Here is a 17,532-nt window from a genome sequence, read left to right as displayed (position 1 = left end):
TAATGTTCTTATTATAGATTGTTATAAAGATGAAAAGCATCAGTAGGAACTCTGGGAAAGAAAGCATATCAATTCCAAGTAGGTTTTTAATATTATCAAGAAATAATGCTGAAAGAGACAATGAAGAGTTTATTGGATCAGATTAAAAGAGTGCAATACCACTGCTTGCTCTGAGGACTCATCTCTTGAGCCTCCCAGCCTTGAAAAGCACCTCGTGCATAAGCACAAGCAGTAACCCAGGCTTCAAAGAAACTTCTCTGAGTTAAACACCAAAATAATTATGTGGGTTGGGATAGGGTGCAGAGAAATATATATCTACTTTTCCAAGGCAGAGGTTTAACATGAGAGGCTTATGGCAAGCATGTGGAACACTGATTTTATAAAAGGAAGAGTTCTCCTCATACACCTCATGAATATTCCATTTCTTCTTTATTAAAGAGATCTATGACAACCTGTGCCTCTCCCCACCAGCCCTGGGTAACTTCACATACTGTGGAACAATTGTCTTCTTAATTCCATGGTCTGCATTCTATTTAGATCATGAGATGATCAAGCCCCCTTTTTGTGCTTGAGAGTATTTACTGGCTAGATTTGAGGAAGATGGGATCCAGATCTTTGTAGACACTTACTATGGTGATGCAGAAGGGCTAAGCCAGGTAGCTTCATCCCTGTTCTTTTTGTTGTTGTTGTTGTTGTTGTTGTTTGAGACAGGGTCTTGTTCTGTTGCCCAGGCTGGAGTGCAGTGGTGTGATCTTGGCTCACTAAAACCCGCCTCCCAGGTTCAAGCAATTCTTATGCCTCAGCCTCCTGAGTAGCTGGGATACAGGCACCAGCTAACAGACCCTGCCAATTTTTGTATTGTTAATAGAGACAGAGTTACACCATGTTGGCCAGGCTGGTCTTAAACTCCTGGCCTCGAGTGGTCTGCCTGCCTCAGCCTCCAAAAGTGCTGGAATTACAGGCACGAGCCACTGTGCCCAGCTATCCATCCCTGTTCCTGTCTGTCAGGGCCCTTTCTTCCTTGATCTATATAGCTGGTACTTTTCCTTTTTTCCAAGATACGGTCTTGCTCTGTCACCCAGGCTGGAGTGCAGTGGTGTGATCTTGGCTCACTTCAGCCTCTGCCTCCCGGGTTCAAGCAATTCTGCCTCAGCCTCCCAAGTACCTAAGATTACAGGTATGTGATATCATGTCACGCTGATTTTTGTATTTTTAGTAGAGACAGGGTTTTACCCTGTTGGCCAGGCTGGTCTCGAACTCCTGACCTTGTGATCTGCCCTCTTTGGCCTCCCAAAGTGCTGGGATTACAGGCATGAGCCACCGTGCCCAGCCTGGCTGGTGTTTTTCAAGAGCTGCTAATTGTGGCTCTGTGCCGAGTGTTGTAGAAGCAAATGTAAGAAAGAAGAGGTGTTTTTCTTCCAGGAGTTTTTAATTTTGGGGGGGAACAGACATATAGGAATAAAAATAAACTCTAAAAGGTCAGTGATATGGTTTGGCTCTGTGTCCCATCCAAATCTCATCTTGAATTGTACTCCCATAATTCCCATGTGTTGTGGGAGGGACCTGGTGGGAGATGGTTAGATTGTGGGGGCAGTTTCCCCCATGATGTTCTTGTGGTAGTGAATAAGTATTTCGAGATCTGGTGGTTTCATAAAGAGAAACCCATTTTGCTTGAATTGCATTCTCTCTCTTTGCCTGCCACTATCCACATAAACAAGATGTGACTTGCTCCTACTTGCCGTCCGCCATGATTGTGAGGCCTTCCCATCTGCCTGGGACTGTAAGTCGAATTAAACCTCTTTCATTTGTAAATTGCCCAGTCTTGGGTATGCCTTTATCAGCAGCATGAAAACTAACACAGTCAGTCTTTGTCTTGCTCATCTTATTCATACATACAAAGTGCTTGTCATGAAATGTGTTAAATAAGTAAGTGAATGAATGAGATAAATCGAAATGCAAGGCAGCATATAGCACTAAAATGAATAAAACAAGCAGTAACTGCTATAGGACTGAAGAGATGTGTCTATTTGGGAGAAAGTGTTTGAAGAAGGTCTAAGGTTACAGCCCTCTATTGGGGTCTGGAAACTCCCAATGCCCTAGGTTATTGATTGGGTAGAAAGAGTCAGCAACAGGCCTATCATCAATCTTTTATTCCTTACTGGGAATGCCCAGGGGGAAAAAACAGGATGACTGGGTCAAACCCTCTTCCAAATATGCTGGCAATCAGACCTTCTGGTAACACAGTTTTTTCCTAGCAGAAAAATAATAGAGTCCTTATCTGTGAAATGCTTTTAGAGGGATACATCAAGTGTGTGTCTAGGTTGTTAATGATAACAAAACCTGTAATTTGTGTATTTATGGAGGGCATGACAGGTTGGGGAATTAATGGGGAATAAGTGGAGATGTTAATGGAACTGTTTCCTTCGTAAATCAATGTTGCACATGCACTGCTCACCTCACATAAGCAGGTTGGGAGAATGTGAGTCCCTGAATTTTAAATCTGAATCCGAACAAATCCAGAAACTGAAGAAAAAGAACCTCCATTAATGGTCTTGGGCTTCTCTGAGGAAAGGATGCTTTGCCTCTGCCTTGTGATTGCTGAGACCTTTCCCAAATTGTTTTAATTTTTAGAAACAAGGTCTTGCTCTGTTACTGAGGCTGGAGTGCAGTGGTGTAATCATAGCTTACTGCAGCCTCCAACTCCTGGGTTCAAGTGACCATCATCCCCAACCTCAGCTCCCATAGAAGCTGGGACTATAGCCTCATGGCTCCATGCCCAGCTAATCTTATCTTAATATTTTAAAGATGGGGTCTCACTATGTTGCCCAGGCTGGTTCAAACTCCTTGCCTTAAGTGATCCTCCAGCCTCAACTTCCCACGCAAGTGGGATTACAGGCATGAGCCACAGTGCCAAGCTGCCAATATGCTTTGAATTATCAGTGAGGACTGTTGCTGAGGAAGATCAATTGCTCATGTGACTCTGGCCGGACAATCTGACCCTTTGTGTTAACTCATTGGGTCACTCTGCCTCTCCTGTTTCTCTTCTGTTATGGTGAATTGGTTCATCTTTGCTCCTTACTAGCACTGAGACTTCAACCTGGTTTTTTAAGTGTTCTAAATCTTAGTTTCCTCATTTGTAAAATGGGTTGATATCTGGTGTGGCTGTGGAATTACATGGGGGAAATGTATCGAGCACTTACCCTTCCCTGCACTGGAGCAGGCACTCTTTTCCCAGCTGGAACCAGCCCAGGCGGCAGGAGTGGCACTGCCCGCTATGTCTCCCGTCACATGTCCTGCACGAGCTGTGGCAGCGGGCACACCGGTGGCTGTCCTCATCGGCATAGTAGCCCTCTGGGCAGTCCTTCACACAGGTTGTGCCTGTCATGGGAGGAAAAAAGTCTTTCTGGACATCAAGCATGACACATGTCTCCCCTCTGTTATCCCTCCTGTGTGCCATGGTGGGAGGAAGGAGAGGGCTCCAGGAGGAATGGAACAATGTCCCTGTGAGTTGATGGATATGCTTGGGAACTAAGGTGAGTGTCCCAGAAACAGAACTGCCCTAAGGCCATGAGGAATACCAGGAGAACAGAGGTCACAGTGGATTAGCCATGGTGGGTAGAACAGAAACTACAGTCCAGCGACTGTGGATGTTGGCAACGGCTCAATGTCCAGCTCATGTATCCGATTAACTAGAGGGAAGCCCCAGTTTCCTAAAGGAAAAACACCTCTATATTGGTCTCTTATTGCTGTTCTTACAAAGTATCCCCACCTTGGGGGCTTGAAACAACAATTTATTACTGTTATGGAGGTCAGAAGTCCAAACAGACCCACAGGGCTCTGTTCACTTTAGAGGCTCTAGGAGGGAATCTGTTTCATTTCCTTTTCCACTTAGTAGAGTTCACCAGCATGCCTTGGCTCATGGCCCCTTCTTCAGTCTTCAAAGGCAGCAGTGCAGTATCTTCTCTCTGTCCCTGTGCTTCTGATCACATCACCTTCTACTACTGGCTCCAATCACCTGGCATCTCTCTTATCAGACCCTTGTGATGGCATTGGGTCTAAGTGGATAATTCAGGATAATCTCTCTATGCCAAGATCCTTAATTAAATCACAGCCACAAAGTCCCTTTTGCCAAACAGAGTAATACATTGACAGGATCTGGGGATTAGGATGTGACATCTTCAGGGCGGCCATTATCCAGTCTACCACAATGTCCAAAAGAGTATCTAGTTTATAAATAGCCTGACCCTGGTGGTGTGGGGCAGGGTGGAGAGAATGTGAAGACACCAGGCTGGACAAATCTGGGCCCATCCCCAGGGGACTACAGCTCTGTGTCCTACAGTAGCACTGAAGACTCAGTTCTAATCTACAGCCTCTGTTGAGGGTAAGACCACTTTGTAGAAGCCAGGAGTCTTCCTCTCTGTATGAAGGCATCTGAGATGATTACTGGTGGTACTCTAGATTGGAGATAAGTAGAAAAGAAAGTCCCAAGGGTCGAGATTACATGGGAGACGTGGCTGGAGGGAATGCTTTTGTGAAGCAGCAACTGCTGGGGAGGAGAGTCAGAGATTTGTGGACCAGGAGCTAAGGCAGCTGGAGACAGAAGACTGGTCTCCTTGAGTGTTTTCTATTGTGAAGTGATCAGGAAGGGTACTGAGAAGGGGTCTCCTGAGAAGGGGTCTCCCTGTGTCTTAGCAGGGGGATGGCGTCCTTGCTCAACATGAAGAAGAAAAGCTTGCTGCACATGTCTTTAAAATATTTCTTTTAATGTTTAAAACTTTAAAATTTTAATTAATTTTTTTTTTGTAGAGATGAAGTCTCACTGTGTTGCCCAGACTGACCTTGAACTCCTGGGTTCAAGCAATCCTGCCTCAACTCCCCAAAGTGCTGGGATTACAGGCGTGAGCCACTGCGCCCAGCCAACCACATATGTCTATTTGGAGCTTCACGCTTCTGGTAGGGGAGGAAAGTGCTCATACTTCCTGGTCTTCACCATATTCATCTCTTTCTTCTGTCTCCTATGGCTTCTTTTTTGGTCAAGTTTTATTTCATTTTCTTTTTCCCATGCTTGTTTTAAGCCTAGTCACAGTACCCCTGGAAACCTGAGGACATTGCTTCATATTAGCAATAACCTTCAAACCTGATCTGAGGGACATGGGCAAACTTGAACTGTGCCACATTTTACTTAAGATTTCTCAATCAGCCACGCTAATGAAGGGGAAATTTTGATGAGGAGCTGAATATCTACATGTTCTTAAAGTGTAAGCCCACAGGCAACTTTTTTTTTTTTTTTTTTTTTTTTTTTGAGATGGAGTCTTGCTCCATATAGCCCAGGCTGGAGTGCAATGGCGCAATCTCGGCTCACTGCAACCTCCGCCTCCTGGGTCCTTGTTCAAGAAATTCTCCTACCTCAGCCTCCCAAGTAGCTGGGATTACAGGCACGAGTCACCATGCCCAGCTAATTTTTGTACTTTTTAGTAGAGATGGGGTGTCACCATGTTGGCCAGTCTGGTCTTGAACTCCTGACCTTGTGATCTGCCTGCCTCGGCCTCCCAAAGTGCTGGGATTATAGGCATGAGCCACTGCACCCCACCCGGGCTACTTATTAATTACAAGGAAATAAATAGTAATTATGCATTAGGGAAATTGAACATCTTGGTCAGATGATCAACATTAATATCACCGAGATCACGCACCGCCAGGTGTGACTCTTGGAGGACACAACAACCCTGTGAAGTATGCTGGCCAACACCCACACTCTGCAACTGATCACAGGGCAACTTCACACCCATCCAAAAGGAAAAACAAAGACTGTATTTGTCTAAAGCATTGATATTGTGAAAGAGAAAGAAAGCCCATGGAAACATTTCAGATTAAAGGAGGCTAAAGGGACATGGAAGGGCCTGGCTTAGTGGTTCACGCCTGTAATCCCAAAACTTTGGGAGGCTGAGGCAGGAGAATAGCTTGAGCCCAGGAATTTGAGACCAGCCTGAGGAACACAGTGAGACCCTTGTCTTTTAAAAGAAAAAGAAATTAGCTGGACATGACATGGAAGGGCCAGGCATGGTGGCTCATGCCTGTAATCCCATCCCATCTACTTGGGAGGCGAAGACAGGAGGATCTCTTAAGCCTAGGAATTCAAGGCTACAGTAAGCCATGATCATGCCAGTGGACTCCAGCAGCCTGGGAACCACGCCTGGCTGCCTGTCTCTTAAAAAAAAAAAGTGGCTGGGCACGCAGATTGCTTGAGGCCAGGAGTTCAAGACCAGCCTCTCCAACATGGTGAAACTACATCTCTACCAAAAATATTAAAAAAATTAGCTGGATGTGGTCATGCTCACCTGCAGTCCCAGATACTCAGGAGACTGAGAATCCCTTGAACCCAGGAGGCAGAGGTTACAGTGAGCCAAGATCATACCACTGCACTCCACCCTGAGCAACAGAATGAGACTCTTCAAAAAACAAAACAACCAAATGAACAACAACAACAACAACAACAACAAATGGGGGGACATGGAAGTGAAATGAAACAAGTGACTCTAGACTGAACCCTAAAGGGGAACTGACAAAATTTTAATATGGATAGTATATTATTGTATGAATGGAAAATTTACTAGAGTTGATAACTATCCTGTGGTTATGTAAGAAAATAACACTAATCTGAGGAAATAGGTACTAAAATATTTACGGGAAAGGGGCCACGATATATGTAACTTGCCCACAAATGGCTTTGAAAAAATAATATTGGGAATGATGTACATATATACACTGAAAGAGTGAGAGAGTGTGACAGAGAGAACGAGCGAGAAGGGGAGAGAGAGCCACAAACAAACAATAAAGCAAATGGGGTAGAAGATGAGCAATGGGCAAACTGGGTGAAGCCCTTCCCTGCGCTGTTCTTTGTATGGTTCTCACTCTCACATCATTCGCCAAACACAAGGCAAAAAATTAAAAAGAAAGAAGCCAATATCTATTGGACAAGGCAGTATTCGAGGAAGATTCCCGGAGGGAGGGAAACACAAAGCCCTCCTTGGAGAGGTAACTCACTGAGAAGAAGGCTGTCCCTGGGGCACGTGCGGCACTGGTCCTCCGCAGGCCCTGTGCAGCGGAAGCACTTAGTATGGCAGGGCTTGCACCTAGTAGCATCCTCATCCCAGTACTCATAGGGGGTGCATTTCTCATTGGCCACACAGCTCCCACGGGGGTTCTTCATCAGGCCTTTCTGACAGGTGGTGCAGGTCCCAGATGATGAGCAGGTCAAGCAGGATTTGTGGCAATCTGCGGGCGTGGAGGGGTGGCAGACAGAGTGAGCGACAGCCAGGGTGGCCCTCGGCGGAGTGGCTTCCCCTTGGAAAGAATGTTCACAGTCCTTCCACATTTCTTCCAGAGATTTCCAGAACTCTGGGCCAAGGGTGTGGGGCCATGAGTTGGGTACAGCCCTTGAACTCTGGGGTGGACCATTCTTTTGCAAAATGAGAGAAAATTATTTTATTTTCCCTGTGGTATCCAGGAAGTGCCTTCATGCAACGGCCACCTCAGAAATATTAGTAAGGCTCACTATAATTACTCAAACTGCAACAAAATAATAACAAGCCATTCTGTAACAGCACCTTTTCCACCAGCTTAACACCTGTTATGGTCCTCCACTTACCTCACTTACCTTGAGCTCATCACAAGTACAGCAGTTGCTGGAATGTATTTAACTGTCTGTTGACCAATAAAGGTCCCTTTTGCATTTATTTTTGAATACATAGTGCCTGTGAGAGGGCCTGGCATATAGCAGGACTCAGTAAGTATTTGCTAGACAAAGATAAATAACAATTCACTTTCATCTCTAGGTTTTCTTTTTCTTTTCTTTTTTTAAATTTAATTAGAAATGGGAGCCGGGTGCAGTGGCTCACGCCTGAAATCCTAGCACTTTAGGAGTCCAAAGTGGGTGGATTGCTTGAGCTCAGGAGTTCGAGAGCAGCCTGAGCAACATGGTGAAACAGTCTCTACAAAAAAATCACAAAAATTAGCATGGTGATGTGGGCCTGTAGTCACAGCTACTAAGGAGGCTGAGGTAGAAGGATCACCTGAGCCCAGGAGGTCAAGGCTGCAGTGAGCTGTGATTGTACCACTGTACTCCAGCCTGGGTGACAGAGTGAAACCCTGTCTCAAAAAAAAAAATAGAGATGGGGCTTCACTTTGCTGCCCAGGCTGGTCTTGAACTCCTGGCTCCAAGTGAGTTTCCTGCCTTGGCCTTCTGAAGGGCTGGGATTACAGGCATGAGCCATTGCACCAGGCAGACCATCTCTGGGTTTTAGTAGTTGCTGTTCTCTCTGCCTGGAATTCTCTTCTCCCAGATGCGTGCAGGGTTTGCATCCTCCCTTTCTCAATGAAATCTTTTAAGACATCTCAAGTTTTATTTCCATTCTACCAATCTTCGTGTCCTGCCCCTTTGCCTTATTTTTATTCTTGGCTTATGGTCTTCCCTAATAGAATGTGAGTTCTATGAAGGCAGAGACTCTTTTTGTCTCACTCCCTGCTGTTCCCCAGGCCTGAAAGAGCACATGGCACATAGCAAGCCCCCAGTAAGCCTTCCCTGGGTGAACAGATGCATGGTATTATTGTTGTTTATATTATCCTCTCATTTTATCTAAATCAGGAAATTGGGTTGGAGATACCAAGTCACTTATGCTAAGTAGTATCAGGAGTTGAACCCAGGACCTCAGCAACTGCCTCACTACTTCTGTCCCAGTGCCTCAGGAAATGTATGAGACTTTTAGAGGTGTCTGTACTATCTATTAAGGGATAATCTGGGTGATCAGAATGGATCTAAAGTTCTTGTGTTTCTTAGAGAAGATCCTGCTTAGAGATTGATTGGTTGGCTGAAAACAGGGTCTTGCTCTGTTTTCCAGGCAGCGGCAGTGGCTGCCCAGTCGGTGTATGCCTTCTTGGCTCGGCCCGCTGGCCAGCGGGGATCTTGTGAGCCTGGGTTCCTGCTGGACAAGGTGCTGCTTATCGGGCCGGGTGCGGTGGCTTAAGCCTGTAATCCCAGCACTTTGGGAGGCTGAGGCGGGTGGATCACAAGGTCGAGAGATCGAGACCATCCCGGTCAACATGGTGAAACCCCATCTCTACTAAAAATACAAAAAAATTAGCTGGGCATGGTGGCACGTGCCTGTAATTCCAGCTACTCAGGAGGCTGAGGCAGGAGAATTGCTTGAACCCAGGCGGCGGAGGTTGCGGTAAGGCGAGATCGCGCCATTGCACCACTCCAGCCTGGGTAACAAGAGCGAAACTCCGTCTCAAAAAAAAAAGAATAGAAAAGAAAACAGGGTCTTGTCTTGCTCTGTTTTCTAGGTGGCGGCGGCTGCCGCCCAGTCGGTATACACCTTCTTGGCGCGCCCACTGGCCGGCAGTGAGCCTGTGAGCCTGGATTCCCTGCGGGACAAGGTACTGCTTATCGAGAATGTGGCGTCCCTCTGAGGCACCACGGTCCAGGACTACACCCAGATGAACGAGCTGCAGCGGTGCCTCGGGGCCGGACCTTGTGGTACTCGGCTTCCCGTCCAACCAGTTTGGACATCAGGAGAACGCGAAGAACGAAGAGATTTTGAATTCCCTCAAGTACGTCCGACCTGGTGGTGGGTTCGAGCCCAACTTCATGCTCTTCGAGAAGTGCGAGGTGAATGGTGCGGGGTTGTACCCTCTCTTCGCCTTCCTTCGGGAGGCCCTGCCAGCGCCCAGCGACGATGCCACTGAGCTCATGACAGACCCCAAGCTCATCACCTGGTCTCTGGTATGCCGAAATGACGTTGCATGGAACTTTGAGAAGTTCCTGGTGGGCCCTGACAGTGTTCCTGTGCGCAGGTACAGCCGCCGCTTCCAGACCATTGACATCGAGCCTGACATCGAAGCCCTGCTGTCCCAAGGGCCCAGCTGTGCCTAGGGCGCCCCTCCTACCTCGGCTGCCTGGCAGTTGTAGCACTGCTCTCTGGGGGATTTTCATCTATGAGGGTGTTTCCTCTAAACCAACAAGGAGGAACACCTGATCTTCCAGAAAATACCCCCTAGAGAATGGGCCTTCCAGAAAATACCCCCTAGAGAATGGGTCCTGTCCATCCCAGTCTCTCTGCCAGACCAAGGCGAGTTTCCCCACTAATAAAGTGCCAGGTGTTAGCAGAAAAGAAAACAAAAAAACACACACAAAAAAACACAAAAAACAGTGATGTGATCATGGCTCACTGAAGCATTGACCTCCCAGGCCAAAGCGATCGCCCATCTCAGTCTCTTGAGTAGCTGGGACCACAGGTACACACCACCACATCTGGCTAATTTTTATATTATTACTGTTTTTTAAGAAATAGGGTCTTGCTATGTTGCCCAGGCAGGTCTCAAATTTCTGGACTCAAATGATGCTCCAGCTTTGGCCTCCCAAAGTGTTGAGATTACAGATGCGTGCCACCATCCCCAGCTGAGATTGCTTCATTCTAAATGCTTTTCTACACCTCACCAAATCTTAATTTTCAGATCGGGTTCTTTGTGTCATCTCTCTGGAAAGTCAGGTTGTCTCTGTGTTTCTTCCAAGACCACATTCCTTTTCCTCCCTTTGGTCTGCTACAAAGTGCAATCACATTGTAGGGAGACACATCAAGTGAGTTTCCAACTCTGTCCTCACTAGCAGGGTCACATTGAGCAGGTGCTTAGCTTCTTAAAGCGTCTATTTCCTTCTCAGAAAAATGGAGAAAATTGCCATATACCTCAGTGACTCTCAACTCACAGTAAGCATCAGAATTACTGGGGGTGGGAGGAGGAATTAAAATGTTGGGTGCAGGAATCTGTGGTTTTTAGAGCTGTCCAGGTGATTTCAATGAGCAACCAGGTGCCTTTTTCAAGATCATTAAATCACGTAAATTAAGAAAACATGCTCTGAGACCTGTAAAGCTCCCTGTATGGTAAATTACTTTCATTATTGAACATCAGAGAAAGGCAGGAAGTTCACCCTGAGTTTCTGCCCTCACACAGGCATGATGGCGCCAAAGGCCTGTGGCTGAGTTTGTCACCTCCCAGAAGCCATCTCCAGACCCCCGAATGCCCACCTGTTCTGCATGTGGGCACAGCCTTGATGTCCATGGTTTTTCACCTGTGAGCAGGTAGGACATTAACACTAAATAATGCTTTATATAAAACACACAAAAAGGGGTATCCGAATCACAAGACTGGAGCAGAAAGCCTTCAGGACTGAGACACATCTTCATGTCCTACCAAAAACCTTCCCCTGAGTATGTCCTAGGGCGTGGGTGTCCCAGGGTTTCTCAGTGGAAGGTCACTCTTGTTAGGGGAACTGCCTCTGGACATCTATCTTGTGTTTGCTTGGGGGTGACATAGAGGGGTGAAGGGCTGCTGGCTGCCTTATCGGAGTAGATCCTGGGGCTCTGGAAAAGCCCCCTGACCACACATTTCTCTCACTTGCTAGAGAATTCTAGTAATGCATAACTTATTTTCCTGTCCCTTGATAATGAATAAGAGGCAAATGATTCATGCGGAGTTAAAATATAAGGGGGAGGCCGGGGAGGGCGGATTACTTGAGGTCAGGCGTTCGAGACCAGCCTGGTCAACATGGTGAAATCCTGTTTCTACTAAAAATACAAAAATTAGCTGGGTGTGGTGGTGCATGCCTGTAGTCTCAGTTACTCAGGAGGCTGAGGCAGGAGAATCACTTGAACCCAGGAGGTGGAGGTTGCAGTGAGCTGAGATCATGCCACTGCACTCCAGCCTGGGCAACAGAGCAAGACTCCATCTCAAAAACAACAAAAAACATGGGCCAAGTGCAGTGGCTCACACCTGTAATCCCAGCACTTTCGGAGGCTGAGGTGGGTGAATCACTTGAGGTCAGGCATTGGAGACCAGCCTAGACAACATAGTGAAACCCCATCTTTACTAAAAATATGAAATAAGCCCGGCACAGTGGCACACGCCTATAGTCCCAGCTACTCAGTAGCCTGAGGCAGGAGAATCGCTTGAACCCAGGAGGCGGAGGTTGTAGTGAGCTGAGATCATGCCACCGCACTCTAGCCAACAGAGTGAGACTCTGTCTCAAAAAACAAACAACAACAACAAAAAACCATGGAGAAAGACAAGAGGCACCGAGAAAGTCTTTTATGATGGCACAGTTTGCTTGTGCTATATACTTTTAATGGCTTAACATTTCAAGAAAACTCTTGGGTGACTTTTGAAGATTCCTCCTCTGTGCTGTAAATCTTCATGTGAGAATGTTATTTTGATCAGCAGTTCATAGCCACTGTTGTGAGGAAGGTCCATGTGATTTGTCACTAATAAAAGTTACCTGTACAAAGCTTATGAGAGATTCATTTAAAAGAAAATTTACAACCGATTCAAAATAATGACTCCTTGAGTGAGGAGGTAAAGGATGAGATGGGCTGGACATGGTGGCTCACACCTAATAATCCCAGCACTTTGGAAGGCTGGATTGCTTGATGAAGCCAGGAGTTCAAGACCAGCCTGGGCAACATTCTGAGACATCATCTCTATATCCCCAGCAACTCTGGAGACTGAGGTGGGAGGATCACTTGAGCCCACGAGACGGAGGCTTCAGTGAGCCATGTCTGTACTACTAAACTTGAGCCTGGGCAGCAGCGGGAGACCTTGTCTCAAAAATAAAAAGATTGAGATGACAGCTCTGGGGCTGGGCCTGGGCTGGAATTGTGCAAACCTTGGAGCCTATTTTGAATCCCAGAAGTCTTTACCTCTGCACTCCTTAGTCTCTTTTTCATAATAGGTTCCTGCCGGACACTCCTCCAAGCACAGCCCATCGTAGAGGACCCAGGAATGCTCAAGACAGAGCTTGCAGTCGTCAGCGTTGGGGCCACTGCACTCCAGGCAGTCTTTATGGCAGGGGACACAGTGGCGTGAGTCTGCATAGGAGCCACGGGGACAGGACTGGTGGCACACATCATTGTGCAGGAAGAACTCAGGCATGCACTCTGGGGAAAGGAGGAAGCAGCAAGTTATCTCTGGGGGAAAGGAATACATTGTTTCTGCAGTGGGTGAGCTCCTCCCTCAGCTCTCTGGTTGATTTGACTTCAGAGTATGCTTACCCTTCCCCCACCTGCCAGGGTCTATATCTTATGAGATATCAAGTCTATATCTTATGCTTACTCTTCCCTGCCCCCCCACCACCACCACCTGCCAGGAGGGGAAGGGTAAGCATAAGATATAGACTTGATATCTCACAAGCCCTGGCTTGATAGTGGGAGGCTACACATGGTGACCATATTAGATGGTGCTGGACTTAAACACACTGAAATGGTCTGCCCTTTGGAGGTGCAAAAATTTGCAATGCTGCAAAAGACTGGGAGAGCTGAGAGGCTGGTGGTATTGTTTGAAAAACCCGAAAAGCATGAACAGATTTTAAAAGTTGTATTGAGAATTTAAAAGTTGTATTGAGATTTTAAAAGTTGTATTGAGAACTTCACACTGTTCAATACAGAAAGCAGTTCAGGAATGGTTGGATTAACTTTTCATTCATTGTTCAGGTACCACAATGAATAAAGATTTGATCAGTGTGAAGAATACGTTGTGGGTTTATTTTATTTGTGTTCATTTTCCTACTTTGGAGGGAATCCTGGAAAACACTTGAGGTCACACCAAGAGAACATTTTGGATAGGGCAGCATCAGTTAAATCAGTCTGTATTATTATTCTGGAGAGGAAGTTGAACAGCTTTTTGGGGGAGATAATTCCTGAGGAATAAAACAACAAAACTTGTTCATAGCCAGAGTGGTCATCTCAGTCATAGCCCAAACTTTTTTTTTCTTACCCTTTTTAACAATTGTAGTTTTCTTCTTTTTAGACTGAGTGTTGCTCTTGTTGCCCAGGCTGGAGTGCAAAGGTGTGATCTTGGCTCACTGCAACCTCTGCCTCCCGGGTTCAAGCAATTCTCCTGCCTCAGCCTCTGGAGTAGCTAGGACTATAGGCACCCCCACCACACCCAGTTTCTTTTTTCTTTTTTTTTTTTGAGGCGTCTCACTCTGACACCAGGCTGGAGTACAATGGTGGAATCTCGGCTCACTGTAACCTCCACCTCCCGGTTCAAGTGATTCTTCGGCCTCAGCCTCCCGAGTAGCGGGGACTACTGGCATGCACCACCATGCTCTGTATATTTGTTTTTAGTAGACACAGGATTTCACCACATTAGCCAGACTGCTTGAACTCCTGACCCCAGGTAATCCTCCCGTCTCTGCCTTCCAAAGTGCTGGGATTATAGGCATGAGCCACTGTACCTGGCCAAACAATTTCAATTTTCTTGCTACTTGTGTGTTTTGTGGTTTACTAGCAGTCTGTAAGATTTTATGTTCAAAAAGATGGGAACAGCTGGGCGCAGTGGCTCATGCCTGCAATCCCAGCACTTTGGGAGACTGAGGCAGCTGGATCACCTGAGGTAAGGAGTTTGAGACCAGCTTGACCAACATGGAGAAACCCCATCTCTACTGAAAATACAAAATTAGCTGGACATGGTGGTGGGCACTGTAATCCCAGCTACTCAGGAGGCTGAGGCAGGAGGATCACTTGAATCCAGGAGGCAGAGTTTGCGGTGAGCTGAGATCTCACCATTGTACTCCAGCCTCTGCGACAGGAGTGAAACTCCATCTCAAAACCCAAAAATCAAACAAAGGGAACATTAAGTTTTTCTCTGTATCTCTAGCACTTAGGATAGCACTTGCATACCTGCTGTGTGTACATGTGAGTGTGTGTAAGAAATCATGCAGAAAGGGGCTCTTGCTTGTCTTAGCTTGCAGCATCCATAATGAAAAGGGTGTATCCCACCCTCAATGGTTCCTGCAGCTCTTTGCCATCCACCCTCAGATAATCAGCCCCACCGGGTGGCTCAGTAGAGCCTGGCTCTCCTGTGGAAAGCTCCCAGGTACCTTTGCATGTTTTCTCATGGATGCAGTCCTGACACATCTCTGGGCAGTGCTTGCACACCCCCTCCACAGCCACGTGCCTCTCGGGGCAGGTTTCCTGGCACACTCCGTGGTGCAGGATGAGGGCTCCTTCACAAGAATGGCAGTTGGTGGCATTGCCTTCACACGTTCTGCAAGGAGAGCTACAGCGTTCGCATACGCCGTCTTCTGCATAGAAGCCCCTGTGGAAGGAAGAGAGAGCACAGCTGGAGAAGTGATTCATTCCTGGGGGAAAGGAATTAGGGCTAAAAACAAAAGGGCTGCTGCTGTTATCAGCTGAGAGGCATCCATGGATTTATGAGGAAGTGAAAAAGAACATTCAGAAAAATGAAAGGAAAAGGACAGGCATTATTCTTGTGAAAGGAGAATAAATTTTGGGACGCTAATATCACTAAGCCAAAGGGGAAAGTCAAGCTGGGAAGTGCTTAGGGCAAACTTGCCTCCCATTCTATTCCTTCAAAAGATAGCTACTGGCCAGGCCAGATGGCTCACGCCTATAATCTCAGCACTTTGGGAGCCTGAGGTGGGTGGATCTCAAGGACAGGAGATGGAGACCATCCTGGCCAAGACGGTGAAACCCCATCTCTACTAAAAAATACAAAAATTTGCTGGGCATGGTGGTGCGTGCCTATAATCCCAGCTACTGTGGAGGCTGAGACAGGAGAATCACTAGAACCTGGGAGGGGAGGTTGCAGTGAGCAGAGATCGAGCCACTGCACTCCAGTCTGGGTGACAGAGAGAGACTCTATCTCAAAAAAAAAAAAAAAAAAAGTTGTTACTAAGATTTAAAAAAGCTACAGTGGGTCGGGTAGGGTGACTCATGGCTGTAATTCCAGCACTTTGGGAGGCCAGGGTGGGTGGATCACCTGAGGTCAGGAGTTCAAGACCAACCTGGCCAACATGGTGAAACCCCATCTCTACCAAAAATACAAACAATTAGCTGGGTATGGGGGCGGGCACCTGTAATTCCAGCTACTTGGGAGGCTGAGGCTTCAGAATTGCTTGAACCCAGGAGGCGGAGGTTGCAGTGAGCGGAGATTACGCCATTGCATTTCAGCCTGGGCAACAAGAGTGAAACTTTGTCTCAAAAAAAAAAAAAGATATATATTACTGTTAAAACATTTTTTTTGGCCAGGTGTGGTGGCTCATGCCTGTAATCCCAGAATTTTGGGAGGCTGAGGCGGGTGGATCACAAGGTCAGGAGTTCAAGACCAGCCTGGCCAACATGGTGAAACTCTGTCTCTACTAAAGATATTGAAAAAAAAAAAAAATTAGCCAGGCATGGTGGCAGGCACTTGTAATCTCAGCTACTTGGGAGGCTGAGGCAGGAGAATCACTTGAATTTGTGAAGCGGAGGTTGCAATGAGCCGAGATCATGCCACTAAACTCCAGCCTGGGCGACAGGGCAAGACTCCATCTCAGAAAAAAAAACACTTTTTTTCATGAATAAATACTATATTTGCTAACTTATAAATAACTCTGAATATCTGGATGCTGTGCCATTGCAGGTTATATTTCTGTTATAAATATTATTGCTGTTCTAGGATGGATCACACCCAAAGGCTGATTCTTAGAAATAGCAATAAAGCTTCCTGAGATAAACTGGATATTATATGTTCCTCAGACTCTGTGTCTTCTGTTGTTGGTTTTCTTTTTTTCTGTAAACACAAAGATGAGGGATTCTGCCATAATCAGATCACCCTACCCATAACAGGACGACATATGCTCGTAATTCTGCAGTATTCCTAGGCCACGCTAGTAACTTTCCTACTGCTCAAAAAATATAGACTCTCTTGATGGCTGTATATCTTCATAGTGTCCCATGGTTCCATGAGAATGGTTCAACCCAGACGCAGAGGAAAAAAACGTTGAGCAATCAGCTAACTGGAGTAAAGCAAAATGCATCTCTTTCTTCCTTGTTTCAATGCTTTAGCAATTCCTGGAACATTCAAAGAATCCAAGAGAGAGTTGAAAAAGGTAATGATTAAATAAATAAGGCAATAATAATGACAAGGAGTTCAATCCTGCCACTGAGAAAGCAATGACTGACTCTGATCCTGACCTTTAGGATCCCTGACCTTCATTCACCTTTGCTTCATTGTAACACTTGGCTGATTTTGCTGGGTGGGATGGAGCTCGGTTGCTAGGGAAGGAGGACTGGGAGTTTCCTGACCTGCCTTGTCACCCGGGTTCTCTTACTCTGATGCTTTGCTACCCTTCCTCCATTCTCTGCTGGACAAAATCCTCCAAGAACTAGTGACCATCAAGCTCAAATACCCAGCTGGGGATGAAGCTGGAAAACAGCATGCTAAGTCAAAAAGTCGATCACCAAAAAAAAAAAAAAAAAAACAACAACAACAAAACATGTTTTGTCTTTTTGGTTTTATATGTTTTGTTTTTGTTTTCAGAGAAGGGTCTTGCTATGTTGCCTAGGCTGGCCTTGAACTCCTGGGCTCAAGCAATTCTCCAGTCTTGGGCTCCTGATAGCTGGGAATATAGGTGTGCACCATGGCCACCACGGTTGGCTAAAAGAACACATTTTATACAAGCCCATTTATAGGGAAATG

General features: G+C 46.3%; 2 protein-coding genes across 4 annotated transcripts in view; one reads left to right on the top strand and one right to left on the bottom strand.

Moving 5' to 3' along the window:
* The window catches only part of PCSK5 (proprotein convertase subtilisin/kexin type 5), a 470,824-nt gene that overhangs the window by 20,095 nt on the left and 433,197 nt on the right, over positions 1-17,532 (bottom strand). For all 3 annotated transcript variants that reach the window (XM_078366047.1, XM_078366050.1, XM_078366053.1), the window contains 4 exons: positions 14,930-15,147; positions 12,750-12,986; positions 7,045-7,275; positions 3,201-3,378 (listed from right to left, as the gene is read on the bottom strand). In XM_078366047.1, the coding sequence (XP_078222173.1) occupies positions 3,201-3,378; positions 7,045-7,275; positions 12,750-12,986; positions 14,930-15,147 (864 nt within the window). The remainder of the gene's footprint in view (positions 1-3,200; positions 3,379-7,044; positions 7,276-12,749; positions 12,987-14,929; positions 15,148-17,532) is intronic.
* On the top strand, positions 7,420-10,059 carry LOC144578163 (glutathione peroxidase 1-like). The gene is made up of 4 exons (XM_078341306.1): positions 7,420-7,428; positions 8,898-8,990; positions 9,343-9,435; positions 9,560-10,059. The coding sequence occupies exons 1-4, from the start codon at positions 7,420-7,422 to the stop codon at positions 9,929-9,931; spliced, it is 567 nt and encodes a 188-aa protein (XP_078197432.1). The 3' UTR covers positions 9,932-10,059.

This window comes from Callithrix jacchus, chromosome 1 (assembly GCF_049354715.1).
Source record: "Callithrix jacchus isolate 240 chromosome 1, calJac240_pri, whole genome shotgun sequence".
Taxonomy (NCBI): Eukaryota; Metazoa; Chordata; class Mammalia; order Primates; family Cebidae; genus Callithrix; species Callithrix jacchus.
The sequence above is the reverse complement of the archived record's forward strand: the minus strand, read 5'-3'. Positions and strand labels throughout refer to the sequence as shown.

Coding starts and splice junctions, on each gene's coding strand:
- LOC144578163 (XM_078341306.1), top strand. Junction 8,991..9,342: donor CTGGGTTCCTGCTGGACAAG/GTGCTGCTTATC, acceptor TCTGTTTTCTAG/GTGGCGGCGGCTGCCGCCCA. Junction 9,436..9,559: donor TGGATTCCCTGCGGGACAAG/GTACTGCTTATC, acceptor CCGTCCAACCAG/TTTGGACATCAGGAGAACGC.